The sequence below is a fragment of the Anomaloglossus baeobatrachus genome, chromosome 3, assembly GCF_048569485.1.
Source record: "Anomaloglossus baeobatrachus isolate aAnoBae1 chromosome 3, aAnoBae1.hap1, whole genome shotgun sequence".
Classification (NCBI taxonomy): Eukaryota; Metazoa; Chordata; class Amphibia; order Anura; family Aromobatidae; genus Anomaloglossus; species Anomaloglossus baeobatrachus.
The window spans coordinates 146,611,830-146,631,041 of record NC_134355.1 but is presented as its reverse complement, the minus strand read 5'-3'; the positions used below and the strand labels follow the sequence as shown (position 1 = coordinate 146,631,041).

Genomic DNA, 19,212 nt, shown 5'->3' with positions numbered 1-19,212 from the left:
GCCAAAAGTTTTGAGAATGCTACAAATATTAATTTTTACAAAGTCTACTGCTTAAGTTTTTCTAACGGCAATTTGCATATACTCCAGAATGTCATAAAGAGTGATCAGCTTAACAGCAATTACTTGCAAAGTCAATATTGGCTAAGAAAATGAACTTCAACCCCCAAAACACATTTCAACATCATTGCATTCCTGCCTTAAAAGGAGCAGCTAACACTATTTTAGTGATTGTTCCATTAACACAGGTGTGGGTGTTGATGAGGACAGGGCTGGCGATTAATCAGTCATGATTAAGTAACAATGACACCACTGGACACTTTAAAAGGAGGCTGGTGCTTGGTATCATTGTTTCTCTTCAGTTAACCATGGTTATCTCTAAAGAAACACATGCAGCCATCATTGCTCTGCACAAAAATGGCCTAACAGGGAAGAGTATCGCAGCTACAAAGATTGCACCTCAGTCAACAATCTATCGCATCATCAAGAACTTCAAGGAGAGAGCTTCCATTGTTGCCAAAAAGACTCCAGGGCGCCCAAGAAGGACCAGCAAACGCCAGCACCGTATCTTAAAACTGTTTCAGCTGCGGGATCGGACTACCAGCAGTGCCGAGCCAGCTCAGCAATGGCAGCAGGCTGGTGTGAGTGCTTCTGCACGCACTGTGAGGCGGAGACTCTTTCAGCAAGGCCTGGTTTCAAGGAGGGCAGCAAAGAAGCCACTTCTCTCCAGAAAAAACATCAGGGACCGACTGATATTCTGCAAAAGGTACAGGGAGTGGACCGCTGAGGACTGGGGTAAAGTCATTTTCTCAGATGAATCCCCTTTTCGATTGTTTGGGACATCTGGAAAACAGCTTATTAGGAAAAGAAGAGGTGAGCGCTACCACCAGTCTTGTCTCATGCCAACTGTTAAGCATCCTGAAACGATTCATGTGTGGGGTTGCTTCTCAGTCAAGGGAATCGGCTCACTCACAGTCTTGCCTAAAAACACAGCCATGAATAAAGAATGGTACCAGAATGTCCTCCAAATGCAACTTCTCCCAACTGTCCAAGAGCAGTTTGGCGCCCAACAATGCCTTTTCCAGCATGATGGAGCACCTTTTGGGTCCATGGCCTGGAAACTCCACAGATCTTAATCCCATTGAGAACTTGTGGGCAATCATCAAGAGACGGGTGGACAAACAAAAACCAACAAATTCTGGCAAAATGCAAGCATTGCTTATGCAAGAATGGACAGCTATCAGTCAGGATTTGGTCCAGAAGTTGATTGAGAGCATGCCAGGGAGAATTGCAGAGGTCCTGAAGAAGAAGGGTCAACACTGCAAATATTGACTTGCTGCATTAACTCATTTCTAACTGTCAATTTAACCTTTTGGTACTCATAATATGATTGCAATTATATTTCTGTATGTGATGTAAACATCAGACAAACACAATTAAAAAACAGAGGGCAACAGATCATGTGAAAATATAATTTTGGTGTCATTCTCAAAATTTTTGGCCATGACTGTACAGGAACAATAAGGCAGGGATTAGGAATATGCACACATAACTACTTGTGGTTCTGGGTGCATATTGCACCTGACAGGTTCCCGGTAAGTTTCTAATTATTAAATGCTGTAAACTGTATATGCAATATTACACATTTTACTTACATAGTAAACATTATTTTAGTTTTCTTTCATAAATCAATAGTACTGTAAAAAAAAAAAAAAGAAACCTTGTAATATAGCTTATTAGGGAAATCTGCTTCTTTTTTATTCTTGACTAATCTTTAGATTTCAAAATTTTTTATTTGGTGGGTAAAATTTGGTTTTTAGAGAATACAGACTATCCCTCTACAAATAAAACCTAAATAGAGTAACTACAGTACACACCATATTTAATCAATGTTTATTTAATCACAATTTAAAAAACAAACAAACATGTAAATGGACAATTTGGGAGCAAGCAACAAGAAAATCGATCCATTTTCTTGTTGCTTACTCCCAATTTGTCTATTTGTTTGTTTTGTTCTTTGTTTTGTTTTTTAAATTATGCTTAAAGAAACATTGATTAAATATGTTGTATGCAGCAGTTATTCTCTTTAGGTTTCATATGTACAGTGCCTTGCGAAAGTATTCGGCCCCCTTGAATTTTTCAACCTTTCCCCACATTTCAGGCTTCAAACATAAAGATTAAAATTTTAATGTTATGGTGAAGAACGAACAACAAGTGGGACACAATTGTAAAGTTGAATGAAATTTATTGCTTATTTTAAACTTTTTTAAAAAAATAAATAACTAAAAATTGGGGCGTGCAATATTATTTGTCCCCTTTAAGTTAATACTTTGTAGCGCCACCTTTTGCTGCGATTACAGCTGCAAGTCACTTGGGGTATGTGTCTATCAGTTTTGCACATCTGAAATTCTTGCCCATTCATCTTTTGCAAACAGCTCGAGCTGAGTGAGGTTGGATGGGGAGCGTTTGTGAACAGCAGTTTTCAGCTCTTTCCACAGATTCTCGATTGGATTCAGGTCTGGACTTTGACTTGGCCATTCTAACACCTGGATACATTTATTTGTGAACCATTCCATTGTAGATTCTGCTTTATGTGTGGGATCATTGTCTTGTTGAAAGACAAATCTCCGTCCCAGTCTCAGGTCTTACACAGACTCCCAAGTTTTCTTCAAGAATGGTCCTGTATTTGGCTCCATCCATCTTCCTATCAATTTTAACCATCTTCCCTGGACCTGCTGAAGAAAAGCAGGCCCCAACCATGATGCTGCCACCACCATGTTTGACAGTGGGGATGGTGTGTTCAGGGTGATGAGCTGTGTTGCTTTTACACCAAACATATCGTTTGGCATTGTACCCAAATAGTTTGATTTTGGTTTCATCTGACCAGAGCACCTTCTTCCACATGTTTGGTGTGTCTCCCAGGTGGCTTGTGGCAAACTTTAAACAACACTTTTTATGGATATCTTTGAGAAATCTCTTTCTCCTTGCCACTCTTCCATAAAGGCCAGATTTTTGCAGTGTACAACTGATTGTTGTCCTATGGACAGACTCTCCCACCTCAGCTGTAGATCTCTGCAGATCATCCAGAGTGATCATGGGCTTCTTGGCTGCATCTCTGATCAGTCTTCTCCATGTTTGAGATGAAAGTTTGGATGGACGGCCAGGTCTTGGTAGATTTGCAGTGGTATGATACTCCTTCCAGTTCAATATAATCATTTACAAAGTGCCCCTTGGGATGTTTAAAGTTGTGGAAATCTTTTTGTATCCAAATCCGGCTTTAAACTTCTCCACAACAGTGTGAAGGACCTGCCTGTTGTGTTCCTTGGTCTTCATGCTGCTATCTGCGCTTTAAACAAAATACTTAGGCCCTGTGCCCACGGGAGCTTGCTTCTGCGGATTTTGCCGCGGAAAACCTGCAGATTTATCTGGATTTTCCAGATAAATCCGCAGGTTTCAGCATGTACAGACACTCCCCATGTTATCTTATGGGACATGGGGAGTGCTGTGTCCACGTTGCGGAATGTGCGGTTGCGAAATATTCTGCAGATATCCCGCAGCCGCACATAACTGCATGTCAATTATTCCTGCAGCATTACCTGCGGAAATCCCCTGCTTTGGCCCATACTTACCTGCCTTGATAGCAGACACCCGGTCATTTTTCCTTGGTGCACAGGAGCAGGAAGGAGCAGGTGGGCGGGGCCTGCACGAGCTCCGGTTATGTGACAGCCGGAGCTAGTTCAGGCCCGCCCACCTTCTCCTGCACAGTGACAGTCATGGCCGGAGAGAAGTGCTGCATGATGGAGGCAAGTATGAACTCCCCGATCACTCCAGCACTTGTTCTGCATTGAGGATGCAGTGCTGAAGCCATGGTACTGTATCCTCAATGCAGAATGCCCGCACCATATCCGCAGGACATACCGCAAATAAACCGCAGCATGGAAACAGACAAAGTTGTGCTGCGGTTTTCTGGGAGCTCCTGCAGAATGTCCTGAGGATATAACCGCAGGACACTTTCCCCCGTGGGCACATAGCCTAAGACTATCACAGAGGAAGGTGCATTTATACAGAGACTTGATTACACACAGGTGGCTTATATTTATCATCATCAGTCATTTAGGACAACATTGGATCATTCAGAGATCCTCAATAAACTTCTGGAGTGAGTTTGCTGCACTGAAAGTAAAGGGGATGAATAATATTGCACGCCCCACTTTTCAGTTATTTATTTTTTAAAAAAGTTTAAAATAAGCAATAAATTTCGTTCAACTTCACAATTGTGTCCCACTTGTTGTTGATTCTTCACCATAACATTGAAATTTTTATCTTTATGTTTGAAGCCTGAAATGTGGGAAAAGGTTGAAAAATTCAAGGGGGCCGAATATTTTTGCAAGGCACTGTATATCTAACTGCAAAAATATATACAGTGGGGAGAAAAAGTATTTAGTCAGCCACCAATTGTGCAAGTTCTGCCACTTAAAAAGATGAGAGAGGCCTGTAATTAACATCATAGGAAGACCACAACTATGAGAGACAAAATGAGAAAACAAATCCAGAAAATCACCGTGTCTGATTTGGCAAGATTTAATTTGTAAATTATGGTGGAAAATAAGTATTTGGTCAATAACAAAAGTTCATCTCGATATTTTGTTATATATCCTTTGTTGGCAATGACAGAGGTGAAACGTTTTCTGTAAGTCTTCACAAGGTTGGCACACACTGTTGGTGGTATGTTGGCCCATTACTCCATGCAGATCTCCTCTAGAGCAGTGATGTTTTGGGCCTGTCGCTGGGCAACACGGACTTTCAACTCCCTCCAAAGGTTTTCAATGGAGTTGAGATCTGGAGACTGGCTAGGCAACTCCAGGACCTTGATAAGCTTTTTACCAAGCCACTCCTTCGTCGCCCTGGCGTGGTGCTTGGGATCATTATCATGCTGAAAGACCCAGCCACGTTTCACCTTCAATGCCCTTGCTCATGGAAGGAGGTTTGCACTCAAAATCTGATGATACATGGCCCCATTCATTCTTTCATGTACATGGATTAGTCGTCCTGGTCCCTTTGCAGTGAAAAAGTCCCAAACCATGATCTTGCCACCCCCATGCTTCACAGTAGGTATGGTGTTCTTTGGATGCAACTCAGCATTCTGTCTCCTCCAAACATAAGTTGTGTTTCTACCAAACAGCTCTACCTTGGTTTCATCAGACCATATGTAATTCTCCCAATACTCTTCTGGATAATCCAAATGCTCTCTATCAAGCTTCAGATGGGCCCGGACATGTACTGGCTTAAGCAGGGGAACACGTCTGGTACTGCAGAATCTGAGTCCCTCACAGCATAGTGTGTTACTTATGGTAGCCTTTGTTACGGTGGTCCCAGCTCTATACAGGTCATTCAGTAGGTCCCCCATGTGGTTCTGGGATTTTTGCTCACCAATCTTGTGATCATTTTGACCCCACCGTGTGAGATCTTGTGTGGAGCCCCAGATGGAGGGAGATTATCAGTGGTCTTGTTTGTCTTCCATTTTCGTATTATTGCTTCCACAGTTGATTTCATCACACTAAGCTGCTTGCCTATTGCAGATTCAGTCTTCCCAGCCTGGTGCAGGGCTACAATTTTGTTTCTGGTGTCCTTTGACAGATCATTGGTCTTCACCATAGTGGAGTTTGGAGTGTGACTGTTTGAGGTTGTGGACAGATGTCTTTTATACAGATAACAAGTTCAAACAGGTGCCATTACTACAAGTAATGAGTGGAAGACAGACTTAAAGAACAAGTTACAGGTCTGTGAGAGCCAGAAATCTTGCATGTTTTTAGATGACTAAATACTTTTTTTCCACCATGATTTGCAAAAAAAATCTTGCCAAATCAGACAAGGTGATTTTCTGGATTTGTTTTCTCATTTTATCTCTCATAGTTGTGGTCTACCTATGATGTCAATTACAGGCCTCTCTCATCTTCTTAAGTGGGAGAACTTGCACAATTGGTGGCTGACTAAATACTTTTTTTCCCCCACTGTATGCGCCATTTTCTGGCTTTGTATCCCACAGTAAAGATAGGAGATGACAGTTGAAGCTCATAAAGTTCTATGGAGAATGTAATTGTCATTATGTGAGAATGTGCAGCAGAATGTCTGTGTCGGCCTCTCGCTCCTCCTTGTCCCCTTTCCAAAGACTTTTTAAAGCATCAACTGTCATTTTCTATCTTAATAATGAGAAAACCTGTCGTCATTATTATGTTTAAAATTACGACAAAAAAGACCTTTCAGGAAGCCTAGATTTGCCTGAGTTTAAAACATGTTGTGTATATATATATACAGTTAGGTCCAGACACTACATTTTATCCTATTCAAAACCGGACCAAATACAGTTAGGTCCAGAAATATTTGGACAGTGACACAATTTTCGCGAGTTGGGCTCTGCATGCCACCACATTGGATTTGAAATGAAATCTCGACAACAGAATTCAAGTGCAGATTGTAACGTTTAATTTGAAGGTTTGAACAAAAATACCTGATAGAAATTGTAGGAATTGTACACATTTCTTTACAAACACACCACATTTTAGGAGGTCAAAAGTAATTGGACAAATAAACCAAACCCAAACAAAATATTTTTATTTTCAATATTTTGTTGCGAATCCTTTGGAGGCAATCACTGCCTTAAGTCTGGAACCCATGGACATCACCAAACGCTGGGTTTCCTCCTTCTTAATGCTTTGCCAGGCCTTTACAGCCGCAGCCTTCAGGTCTTGCTTGTTTGTGGGTCTTTCCATCTTAAGTCTGGATTTGAGCAAGTGAAATGCATGCTCAATTGGGTTAAGATCTGGTGATTGACTTGGCCATTGCAGAAGGTTCCACTTTTTTGCACTCATGAACTCCTGGGTAGCTTTGGCTGTATGCTTGGGGTCATTGTCCATCTGTACTATGAAGCGCCGTCCGATCAATTTTGCGGCATTTGGCTAAATCTGGGCTGAAAGTATATCCCGGTACACTTCAGAATTCATCCGGCTACTCTTGTTTGCTGTTATGTCATCAATAAACACAAGTGACCCAGTGCCATTGAAAGCCATGCATGCCCATGCCATCACGTTGCCTCCACCATGTTTTATAGAGGATGTGGTGTGCCTTGGATCATGTGCCATTCCCTTTCTTCTCCAAACTTTTTTCTTCCCATCATTCTGGTACAGGGTGATCTTTGTCTCATCTGTCCATAGAATACTTTTCCAGAACTGAGCTGGCTTCATGAGGTGTTTTTCAGCAAATTTAACTCTGGCCTGTCTATTTTTGGAATTGATGAATGGTTTGCATCTATTATTATTATTATTATTATTATTTATTTATAGAGCACCATTGATTCCATGGTGCTGTACATGAGAAGGGGGTTACATACAAAATACATGTACAAGTTACAGTAGACAGACTAGTACAGAGGGAAGAGGGCCCTGCCCTTGCGGGCTTACATTCTATATATATACAGTTATCTCATTAGTCCAGGAGGAGAAAGACGCAAAATTCTCTGATCAATCTACATTTCATGTTATTTATTTCTAGACTCTATAAGCATTCATTTTCTGCATTTCTGGCAATTTTTGGGGGGATTGAAGTATAATATTTTATATGAACTTCTTTATCATTTATAATAATGCTTTATTGATGCTGTTTACCTAGATGCTATATGACAATGTCTTTATGTTGTCTGCACTGTTCATATGGATATGGTGCTCTCAAAGTATGTCACAACTAATGGAATATAAAACTTTTTTTTCTGTTTCTAGGAGAAAACACAGTATATGCACCTCCTGGAACTGAATAGACCCATTGGCTTGTAGGAGTGTCATATTAATGCTACATTGAACGTGGGATAAGTACAAGGCCGCAACACAACATATAGTAAAAATATACAAACTATAATGAAATTTCTTTCAATGGATCATGTTAAAAGTAAAGGACTTTCACATTAGCTTCATGGTTTTCACTCTACAGGGGCTATGACATACATCAGATAATAAAACTTCCAATGACTTAGCATTCACTTGTTCCTTTTTTGAGGGGCTACAAGACACCAGCGCGTTGGATCTGATTTTCATTTCTTTTGGATTTTTGTCTATTTTTACCAACAAAAAATATCTAGATTATTCTACTCATTAAACAGTAAAAAGATATGCAGCATTCAGATGCTACAATGATTGCATCTGTTTGCTGTCCATTTGCTTATTGACCCATTGAGTTAAATCCGTGACTTGGATCAAAAAATTATTTCTCCATGTTTTTTTTCTGAGTAAATCAAGTCTGCAAAGAAAAGTGCAAATATGAACAGTCCTACAGAATATAATAGGTATGTTTCCCATCCGTGAAAAACAAGATATTTGATTGAGGCCTAATAATGGCTGGTAGTTTTGGTCTTAAGACTACATTCACACATCTATGTCTATTTTTATATTTATGTAAAGCTGACTTTTTTCTCTCCTCTGCATTGTCCCCATTTTGCATGTGTGCTCCCGTATATCCATTTTTTTCTTCTTAACCTTTTTTAAAAACTGGTGCAGGGAGACTGTATGAATTTTACTTTTATCTCCATATTCTTAAAGGGTTTGTCCACTATTATCACAACCCCTTCTTATTTCATTTTCCCCCAGGTAAAATAATGACGCTTATACTTATCTCCAGTAATGGCACCCTTCAAGCGGTGCTGGAGCTCACGTGGGGTTGTGACATCACGCGAGCCCCGCGTCCAATCAGCACCAGCTTCTGTCTCCCGTTGGACCAAACCAGCAATCAAAAGGAAGTGAGCACTCGCTTTCTGTTGATTAACTCTTTTGCTCCAAACGTGAGGAGAAAGAAGCTGGTGCTGATTGAATGCACGGCTCGAGAGACGTCACAATCCCACGTGAGCCCAGGCACTGAGAGCCCTGAAGAGCGCTGGAAGGGTGCTGGTACAGGAGGTGAGTTTAGGCTTTATTATTTTAACTGGGGGAAGTATGTGGAATAAGAAGGGGTTGCCCTAGTAGTGGACAAGCCCTTAAATAATGGATCAGTTGAAAACAGATGAAACACAAATGAACTCTGAAGTGCAAAGTCTGTCTTCTGCGTTTCATCCATTTGACAGAGATTAGATACCCAAACACATTAATGACTGAGTTTAATCAGTAAAACGGATGAAAATACTACATGCTCCAGATGTCACTGATCAGAGTAATGGATCCGTTTCTAAAACTAATATGCGTATGGTAATAATGAAACTCAGGGCGCTATCCGAGAATAAAATAAATGTGTGAATGTAGCCTAAGAGCAAGAGATAAATCATGGTCATATAATAATGTTCACACAGGGCGTTTTTGTAGCTTTTTTTTGCATGTTTTATTTCATTGTTTATATGCAAATCAATGCTAATAAAAATATGTTTTTTACAGTACCAGAAAAGCCTACGAGATTCCAGAAATCTCATGCACACACAAACACTTGGGTTTTTTTCCTGACTTGAATGGCAACCCGCTTGGCTTTTGCAGCGTTTTTGAAAGAAGCAGCATTTCAATTCTTTCAGTGTTTTTGCAGCGTTTTTTCACTCATACAAAGCAATGAGGACATGCAAAAGTCCTGTAAAAATGCAAGAAAAAAAGCCAGAAAAAAAGCATCAAAATCAGGTTATTGCCCGCCAAGAGATGAGGTTTTGCAACAGTTTTATTGCAGAAAAAACGCAGCAAAAACACCCTGTATGAACATAGCCTAATATACATCACGAGTGCGTACATTTTAATACAGAATAGCAAATGCAAGTTAGCTAAAAAAAAATCACTTAGTACCTTCCCAAATTAACACTCCAGCTTCTTTTTTGATAAACTTGAACCAAAATTTGTCAGTGCATGGCTCTTCCAATAGTACCTCTCCCACCCAGAGAGATGGTTCAATAGTAGATAGAGGACAGCGTGTGGGCTTCATTGGTACAGCAAACTGAGGGTCCCAGGCTCCCATCTCTGCTCTTGATCCAAGCACCAAGAGTTCAGTATCTGTGTGACTCAGAGTGATGACTACACCAAATCTGAACAGCATCGGCTTCATGGTCACTACAAAAGATTAAATCATTAATAGAAGGGCTAATTTGAATAGCTTCTATTTGGCTTTAGTCAAACACATTCTCCATTCTAAAATAGAACAAATATTCAAAAATGAAAGGGAACAGTATTTTTGATAGGGATTTTCCAACTTTTTAACATATGGACCAAGTGCTCCCTCACTGATTGGCTGAAGGGTTCTTTCCAACAACACCAGACCAGAAGGAAAGGAGACCAAAGGAACACCCAACCAGTGCTAAGGGGGAGAGAATGGAGATCGACAAGTGAGTATGTGCAGTTAATTATTTTGATAGCATACTCAGATGTACTGTATATGTTAAAGGATAAAAAGTAGAAAACAACTTTAACTGAAGAATCACAATACATATTGCAGTGTTAGTTCAATAAATGCACCTGGTAGGAATACATAAAGGATCCAAAAAATTCCAAGGCACTGAGAAGCTCCTCTCCATTTATAAATCTTTATTTGTCCCAGCATACAAAAGGAAAAAGTGCAAAAAACACTTTTTCCTATTGTATGCTGGGGCAAATAAAGATTTATAAACGGAGAGAAGCTTCTCGGTGCTTTGGAATTTTTGGGATTCTCTACAAACTTGCAGCTGGTGAAGAACTGCACTAAGCAGCAAAAGTGGTGAAGTGGTGCATGGGATACTGTTGATTCTGGTAGGAAGCTATAGACCAACATTTATCAGATAAAGGTAAAGTTGTCCTCTATTTTGCAGTATATGCCTTTATTGCTATAAACCATAACACAGCAAATTTCCACACTCTATACTGTGGCATACCAAAATTATGTGCAGTATACAGCAGGTGAAAAAAAGTATTGACCCAAATTTTATAAGTAAATATGTTTCTAAAGGTGCTATTGACATGAATTTCTCACCAGATGGAAGTAACAACCTGTCCAATCCACACAGTCAAATAAATCAAACCATAGCGGTCAATACATTTAGTAAATTATAATTATGAGAAATAATACTGGGAAAAAGTATTGAACACATTAAGAAAGAGAGGTGCAAAAAGCCATGGAAAGTCATGACACCAGCTGGAATCTATCAGTAATTAGAAAGCAATCCTGCCAGTTAAAGAAAAATCATACCAGCTAGTTTAACTGATGGCCTATGAAAGGTTGTCTCATTATTAGCAAGGTGCCACACAAGAAACATCTCATGATGGGTAAAACCAGTGAGCTGTCTCAAAACCTTTGCAACCTTATTGTTGCAAAACAAACCACATGCTCCCCACAAGATTTCAAAGTTTTCAGACAGAGGAGTAAAAAAAATGATCAAAAGAGTTCTCCAAGAGCCAATAACCACCTATGGAGAGCTACAGAAAGACCTGGAATCAGCAGGTACATTTCTTCAAAGAAAAAAATAAGTAATGCACTTAATCTTCAAAGCCTGTATGTACGCGTACCATGCAAGACTCCATTACCTAACAAAAACCATGTTCAAGTTTGCTCAACAATACTTAGACATGCAAGTGAAATACTGAAAGAATATACTGTAGTCTGGTTAGAGGAGACCAAAATTTAACTCTTTGGATGCCATAATACACAATGTTTGGAGGCAAAAGGGAACTACATGTCACCCCAAAAACACTATACCAACAGTGAAGTTTGGAGGTAGGAATATCATGGTGTGGGGCTGTTTTTCAGCCTACGGTATTTGCAAACATCATCTAATTTAAGAAAGGATGAGTGGATAAATGTACCAAGACATTCTTGATAAAAACTGCTGCGATTTACCAGGATAATAAGTGTCAGCACACACGGCGAGTAATACGGAGCGAGTGGAATGCGATAAAAACAATCGCATTCCACTCGGACTAATATCACTCTATGGGGCCATTGTTTTCTCATGACACACGCTCGCAGCACAGTGGGAGCCATGGGTCATGCGAGCACTCACAGTAATCGCTGTGTGGCCTCAGCCTAAAGATGAAAAAAGGGTCGACATTTCAGCAAGATGTTCTCTTATGAAGGCCTCTTAATGGCATTGCCCATGTTGTCTCCAGACAAATCACCAGCTTTCGCTACGTTCAAAACAAAAGCAAGACGTATTGAAGATAAGAAACATCCATTCCAGCCTCTGGTCTCCATGGCTGCTTTCTTCCAAAAACAGCACCAAACCTATCCATGGGCAGTGCCTGATATTTCAATTTAGCACCTTTAAAATAAATAAGTAAACACTGCAATACCACACAAGCTGTGGACCAGTGTGCTGCTTTTTTTGGAAAAAAACAGACATGTTTTTAACCCTGGAAAGCCCAATTAGCAGATTTCCCTGGATTGCTTCATTAGGCCTCATTCAGATGTCCGTTTTCACCCATTATAATCTATGGAGCTGGTCACATGTCTGGATTTTTGGGCAAAAAACGTTTCTGCAACAAAATCACAAAAGACATCCATTTTTGATCATAATTACGGATCAAAATTACCCATAAAATTATTTTTGGCACCTGGCTCCACATTTTCTATCCTGTGACACTCCTACTCTCATCTTGGTGGACTGTAACATCCCCATTGATGATCTCCTCTACCCATCTGACACTCATCTTCTGTCCCTAACTTCCTCTCTTGGCCTTTTTCAGCTAACGGTGCTTTCACATCAGTGTTTTTTTTAACTGCGGCACAAATGGATTTTTTGCCTCAAAGCCGGATCCTTTACAAATGCGTTATTTCAATGCACTTGCAATGGAATCGCGGCAATATGCGGTCACATGCGGTTGCATGCAGCACACACTGGATCTGTTGCTTTGCGGTATTTTACCTTTTTTGAAAAACACTACTTGCAGCGTTTTTGTCCTCGGGCAAAATACCGGAAGTCACTGTATCCTTATAGACAGGATCCTGTTTTCTGTACTGCGCATGCCCGAAAAGCAGCCTAGCATGGTCAGTACAGAAATCTCTTTCTCTCTTTCTCTCAGACAGAAGATCAGGATCATGGAGGGGTAAGAGGGAGTAATAAAGATGGAGTCCCTAAGTATGTCTATGTATTTATTTCTAATAAAGTGTCTGTGTATTTATTTCTAATAAAGTATTTTTTCTCTGTGTGGTGTCTTTTTTTAACCCTTTATTGGAGATTCTTAATGGCCGGTGTGACGACATGGACTCTTATGGGTTAAAGTTTCTTAACATTCAGCCAGACTATTGTTCTTATGTGTGCTAAGTCATGTTTGCTTAGCTATTGTATCTCCAGTCTCTTCCAGTAATCATTGTATTGTAGTTGTGTATTGCTAATGTGATTACCTTAGTAGCCATTGTCTAGTCGGAGACTTGCAGGCTCCATGTAGATATCCTCAGTCTTTCTACCCACATCATTTAAATGAACATTATCCATGCAGCTTGAAATTCCTCCAATGGGAGAAGCAATCTTGTCCAACCAATCGATGATGACGCAGTGTATCTAAGTGGAAGGCTGTGGCTATAAAAAGGGACTTCTTTAAGCCACCAGGTTGTTGATGAAGGTTGATGGATGCTGATGGATCCAGTCTAAGCTCTTTGGAGCTGACTAGAGGATCAGGATATCTTATGGCTTCAATCTAGGGACCCCGGTTCCGGTTGGAGACCATATCCACAGCCTAGGGATTTCGACTCCAGCTGCCAGGATTGTAACATCAAACCAGGACTACCTAAGGAGGACACTCAGGTTGGGACAGTTCAGTTACCTGTTACAGACTTTGCAGACCTCAAACAGCTTCCTGAATCTGGCATTATTCCTTTCTTGGTGGGTGCCCGCCAAAAGCGGGGTGCTGCTGGACTGGAGTAAGCGGCCCTGGAAGCTCTGAGGCATGGACAGTCTAAATCCCTGGTGAGCCAGCGGAAGGGTGAGACTCTGTTGCCTGTTACATTTGTGTTTTGCTGGTTATGTGTTATGTGCCGTTAATTGTTTGGGGATCCAATAAAGTCTAATTATTGTGGTTCCCTCACCCTGTGTTGTCTGAGTAGTGTTACGCCCACGGTTAAGGAGGCCGGCGTTCAGTTGGGATGAGCCCTGAGCCACGCTGTCTTTCTAAAGGCGGCGGGTTTTAGTGGACGAGAGCACCCACTGAGCCCCGTGTCTCCACAATTGGTGGCAGCAGTGGGATGAGCCCTGAGCCACGCTGTCTTTCTAAAGGCGGCGGGTATTAGTGGACGAGAGCACCCACTGAGCCCCGTGTCTCCACAGCCGGGTCAAACTTTGCCTGACCTTAAGAATTGCGGGCTTTATACCAGCTGATAAAACAAAGCTGGTATTAACCCCTTATTACCCAGCATGCTACCCGGCACCAGGGCCGCTGGAAGAGTTGGATACAGAGCCAGAAGATGGCGCTTCGAATAAGCGCCATTTTCTGAACCGGCTGCGGACTAAAATTAGCAGCAGGGGGCCAGAAAGTTTGGGCCACCCTGTGCTGCGGATTCCAATCCCCAGCTGCCTAGTTGTACTTGGCTGGATACAAAAATTGGGCGAAGCCCACGTCGTTTTTTTGTTAAAGTATTTCATGAAATTCATGAAATAATTAAAAAAAGGGCTTCCCTATATTTTTGGTTCCCAGCCGGGTACTAATAGGCAGCTGGGGATTGGGGGCAGCCCGTACCTGCCTGCTGCACCTGGCTAGCATACAAAAATATGGTGAAGCCCACGTCATTTTTTTTACCCCTTTTTGTTTTTTTTAATGAATTAAAAAAAAAAATCGACATGGGCTTTCCCATTGAGCACCTGAGCATTTTACTGCTCACTCATCCCTACTCCTGACCACACAGCCAGCAGAACAAGTAATCAGATCAGCTGACTCCAGTGCCGGCCAATTACTTGTTATGGGTCCCCCTGCATCCATCGCAGCGTGTGCGGGCTGTGAGGTCAGCTGAGTTTGGCCGGCACTGGAGTCCGCTGATCCAAACTCCAGCCCACACACTCTGCGATGGATGTAGCGGGACACAGAACAAGTAATCGGCAACACTGGAGTCAGCTAATCTGATAAATTGTTCTGCTGGCTATAAGGTTAGGAGTTCAGCTGAGTTCAGATCAGCAGAATCGAGTGCCGAACAAACTCAGATGAATTCCACAGCCCGCACATGCTGCGATGGATGCAGGGGGACACAGAACATGTAATCGTCCGGCACTGGAGTCAGCTGATCTGAACTCAGCTGAACTCCTGACCACACAGCTGACTAAGTTCAGCTGACTCCCGATCAGCTGACTCCAATGCCAGCCGATTATATCCTGTGTCTCGTTGCATAGATCGCACCAGCCATAAGACGTAGAAGGATCCGGTAAAATAACAATTGCGGTTGCATGCGTTGCACATTCAATCCACAACATCCGGTCATATGCGGTTTCCGTTTTTTTGCCTACAGGCAAAGAAAACGCTGATGTGAAAGCACCCTAACTCTGCTTTTGAACTTTCAGGCTCCAAATCTCACCATACACTACATCTTTAAGTGTGAGATTACCTTAATTTTATAGACAATCATCTTGGCTATCTCATACATAAATTTGACTTGCAACTATTTAGCATACGATTAGTTATGTAGATTCTTGTCATGTTACTGCATTGTTACTGTTTGGCTCCTAGTATTTAAAATATTTTTGTCTCCCTGTATACTACAAATTGCAACCTGTTTTCACATTCCCTAATAGCTCAGTATTTTACTAGGCTAATTCTCAAGACAAAGATCACTGGTTCAAATCGAGAAGCAGCATGAAGATTTCCCAAGAAAAGAGAAACGGCATCATCCAACTCATCAATAACGGTCTCTCAGCCAAGAAAAATGCCAAACTGCATCATGGGAGTGCCATGACGAAAGAATATGAAATGAAGTCCGTCCATCCATTCAAAAGCTGATGTTGGACGTCCAGGCAAAATATCGGAGTCAACAAGTTGGCTCATCAGAAGGTCAATCAGTTCTGGTGCGACAAACATGGCAGTGGAGGTGGAATGTATGCTTCATAATAGTGAGATCACAGATATCCATACAAGCACTGTGTGATGTACGTTACACAAGTCTGGAATGATGGCCCGAAAAACGATAAAGAAGCCTCGACTTCAATATCATCATAAGGAGCGTTGGCTCGAGTTTGCAAGAGAGTACGAAAAGTTGACAGAAGATTGAAAACCGGTGATTTGCAGCGATGATATGAGGCTCTGATGGGTGCAAATGGGTCTGTAAGAAACAAGAGAGAAAGGGGCTAACTGATTGAGAAATTGAAGGAACTGTCAAGTTTGGTGAAGGAAGCCTGATGATATGGGATTGTTTCACAGTCAAAGGTGTTTGATATTTGACCAGGATCGATGGTGGTCTCAATGCTGAGAATCCTACGAGTTACTTCGTATACTCAAGTACTATGGATGTGAAAAGGTTAACATAGTGTTCCAGCAGGACAACGACCCAAATCATACGTGGATATTCGGGAAAACAATTGGTAAATGATAATGAAGTAAAGGTGCTGGATTGGCCTCCACAGTCCCCAGGCCTCTTGTGGGTAGAGTTGAAAAAAAAGCTGTATACATAGCCACGTGAGTTGACCAGTATGCACCAACACTGGAAATGTGTGGAAAAGACATAGGAACTCGTTTTGGCTGAGACATGCTTGAATCTGATTGAGAGCATGCCCAGGAGGATTCAAGTACTGTAGAAAGCCAAAGATGCATTGCATAACTAATCATATCCTAAATAATTGTAAGTCAGAATCATTTTATAGCCAACATCATTGTCTATAAAATGAAGGTAATCTCACACCAAAAGCTATAGTGGATAGTGAGATAAGAAGCCTAAAATTCAAATGTTCAAAACATTGTTACCCTTTTGCTTGTCACTGTAAATCCCCTGGAGAATCTGTGGTATCACTTGAAAATTGCTGTTCACAGACACTTTCCATCCAATCTCACTGAGCTGTTTTGCAAAATAGAATGGGCAAAATGTTCAACCTCCAGATGTGCAAAGCTGGGAGAGAAATACTCTAAAAACTTAGCACCAGTACTTGCAGTGAAAGGTGGTGCTACAAAGTATTGACTGGGGGGTGGGTGAATACAAATGCATGTGACAATTGTCAGATTTATATTTTTAAAACATTTAGAAATCATGTATCATTTCCTTTATACCTCACAAATACTTGCTACTTCATGTTGGTACAGCACATATAATACCAATAAAATACATTTACGTTTGTGGGTGTAACGTGAAAAAATGTGGAAAAGTTCACAGGGTATGAATATTTTTTCAAAGCAATGTAAGTTGATATGCAATTGAGGTTGTAAATATGAAGACTCTGTCATCTTATCTTCATTCCCTACCGAGCATCACCTCCTCCTGAGTTACTGACAATATCTATGATATACGATATCCGACAAAGTAGCTGTCAGTCAAGCAGGAAGAGGCGACACTTGGCAGGGAATAAAGCTGGAGTGACAGAGGATTCTTGCGACTAATCCCTGCGATTATTAGCATATCATAGATCTTTAGAAATACTTTTTCTAAACATCTCTTTATCTATGCTACTAGATGCAGGGACGGTTAGGCAGGGATTAGAAATATGCACCTAGAACTGCTCGTGGTTCTGAGTGCATATTGCACTTGACAGGTTCCCTTTAATACAGGTACTGACACGAAACATTTTTAAGACAGTCAAACGAGTATAAAGCAACCTTAACCCAGTTGGAAAAGTCATACCTTTTTTTGTCATGTCAGTAAGAGGTCTTGCTAGAACAGAATTTTTTTTAATAAGCTTTCTGTAATAATTTTCAGCACCTTAAGGATCTCAGGATGGTCCCATTTTAATATGGCCTGTAACTTAAGCCTGCTTTACACGCTTCTATAGATCTTACAATCTGTCGTTGGGGTCAAGTTGTAAGTGACGCACATCCGGCATCGTTTGTGACGTATTTGCGTGTGACACCTACGTGCGATCAAGATTGAACGAAAATACGTTGATCGCGTACACATCATTTATTTCTCTAGCATTGAACGTTTTGTTGCACGAACCAAGTCAATTGAAGCGTGTGACATCCCTCATACGATGTGCTCTTCCATATTTTGCACGTCATACGGTGAGGGGGTTGTGTCTTTTCATGTGACGCTGATACGCCCATCCTAATTATAAGAAATTGTGCACACATGCGTTATGGTGAATGTGGTTTCCCAGATTAGACATTTTTTGAAAGCCTTTTATAGACACGAAGTAATCTCAATTATTTTAGGTGTGGATGATTAAACAATTTAATCACGTAAATGCGTTAATTGTTGGTTTGCTTGGATGCAAAAAAAAAGAGGGTGTCTACTTGGAAGCATATTTGCATCTATCTGGGTGGAAAAAAAAAAAAGGGAGGAAAACATCACAGAACACATGATCAAAAGAATCGAACACAAAATTGAACAATTTCGCACATGATACGAACACTCGTGTGACAGCAAATAAACGAACTACGTACGATCTCATCAGATCGCATATGCAACCTGGGCAAGTCACATCGCATACGAGATCGCACACCTAATTGCAACGTGTAAAGCAGGCTTTAGAGTGATACATCCTAAAACCACAAGCGGAAATTATGTAACCAGAAACTGAAGTTACTGAACAGCGAAAACACACTTCTCTCACTTTGCACACTATTTTTTCTCTCTGAGTATCTCTTAGGCCTAAAACACACTTCCGCATAAAAAACGTCTGTGTGACACGGTCCGTTTTTCGGGTCCGTGTTTCGTTTTTTTGGGGCGTTTCTCCGGTACTTATGGCATCCGTGTGATGGCGTATGCGAGCTGTGTGTACGTGTAAAATGTCCGTGTTTGTGTGTAAAATGCCCGTGTATGTGTACGTGGAATGTCCGTGTGGAATGTCCGTTTGTGTGTTGCACAATGTCGTTGATACATGTCGGCTGACAGCAGACAGAGTTGTGCGATGAGAATGAACTCGGGTGAACTTCACCCGACTTCATTGTCATGCCGCGTCTCTGTCTGTGTGCCGCGTACTGATTAGCGGTCACCTGTGAAGGATTCACCAGTGACTGCTAATCCCCCGAGTGACTGAAGTGAGCAGCCCTCTCTCATACTTACCGCTCCCCGATCACCAGCGCGGCGAGGAACAGCTGTGCAGAGAATACGCGGCAACAATTACTTTGAATATGCCGGCTGCTCATTAATCAATCTCGTATTCCCTGCTTTCTCCGCCCA

At 41.3% G+C, this 19,212-nt stretch overlaps 1 protein-coding gene across 2 annotated transcripts in view; it reads right to left on the bottom strand.

Annotated features, from left to right (window-relative positions):
• The window catches only part of EPM2A (EPM2A glucan phosphatase, laforin), a 135,378-nt gene that overhangs the window by 93,979 nt on the left and 22,187 nt on the right, over nt 1–19,212 (bottom strand). Inside the window, exon 2 of one of the 2 annotated variants that reach the window (XM_075339510.1) lies at nt 9,795–10,055. The exons of the other annotated variant lie outside the window; for it this stretch is intronic. Within the exon in view, the coding sequence (XP_075195625.1) occupies nt 9,795–10,050 (256 nt within the window). The 5' untranslated portion in view covers nt 10,051–10,055. The remainder of the gene's footprint in view (nt 1–9,794; nt 10,056–19,212) is intronic. 2 annotated transcript variants of the gene reach the window in all.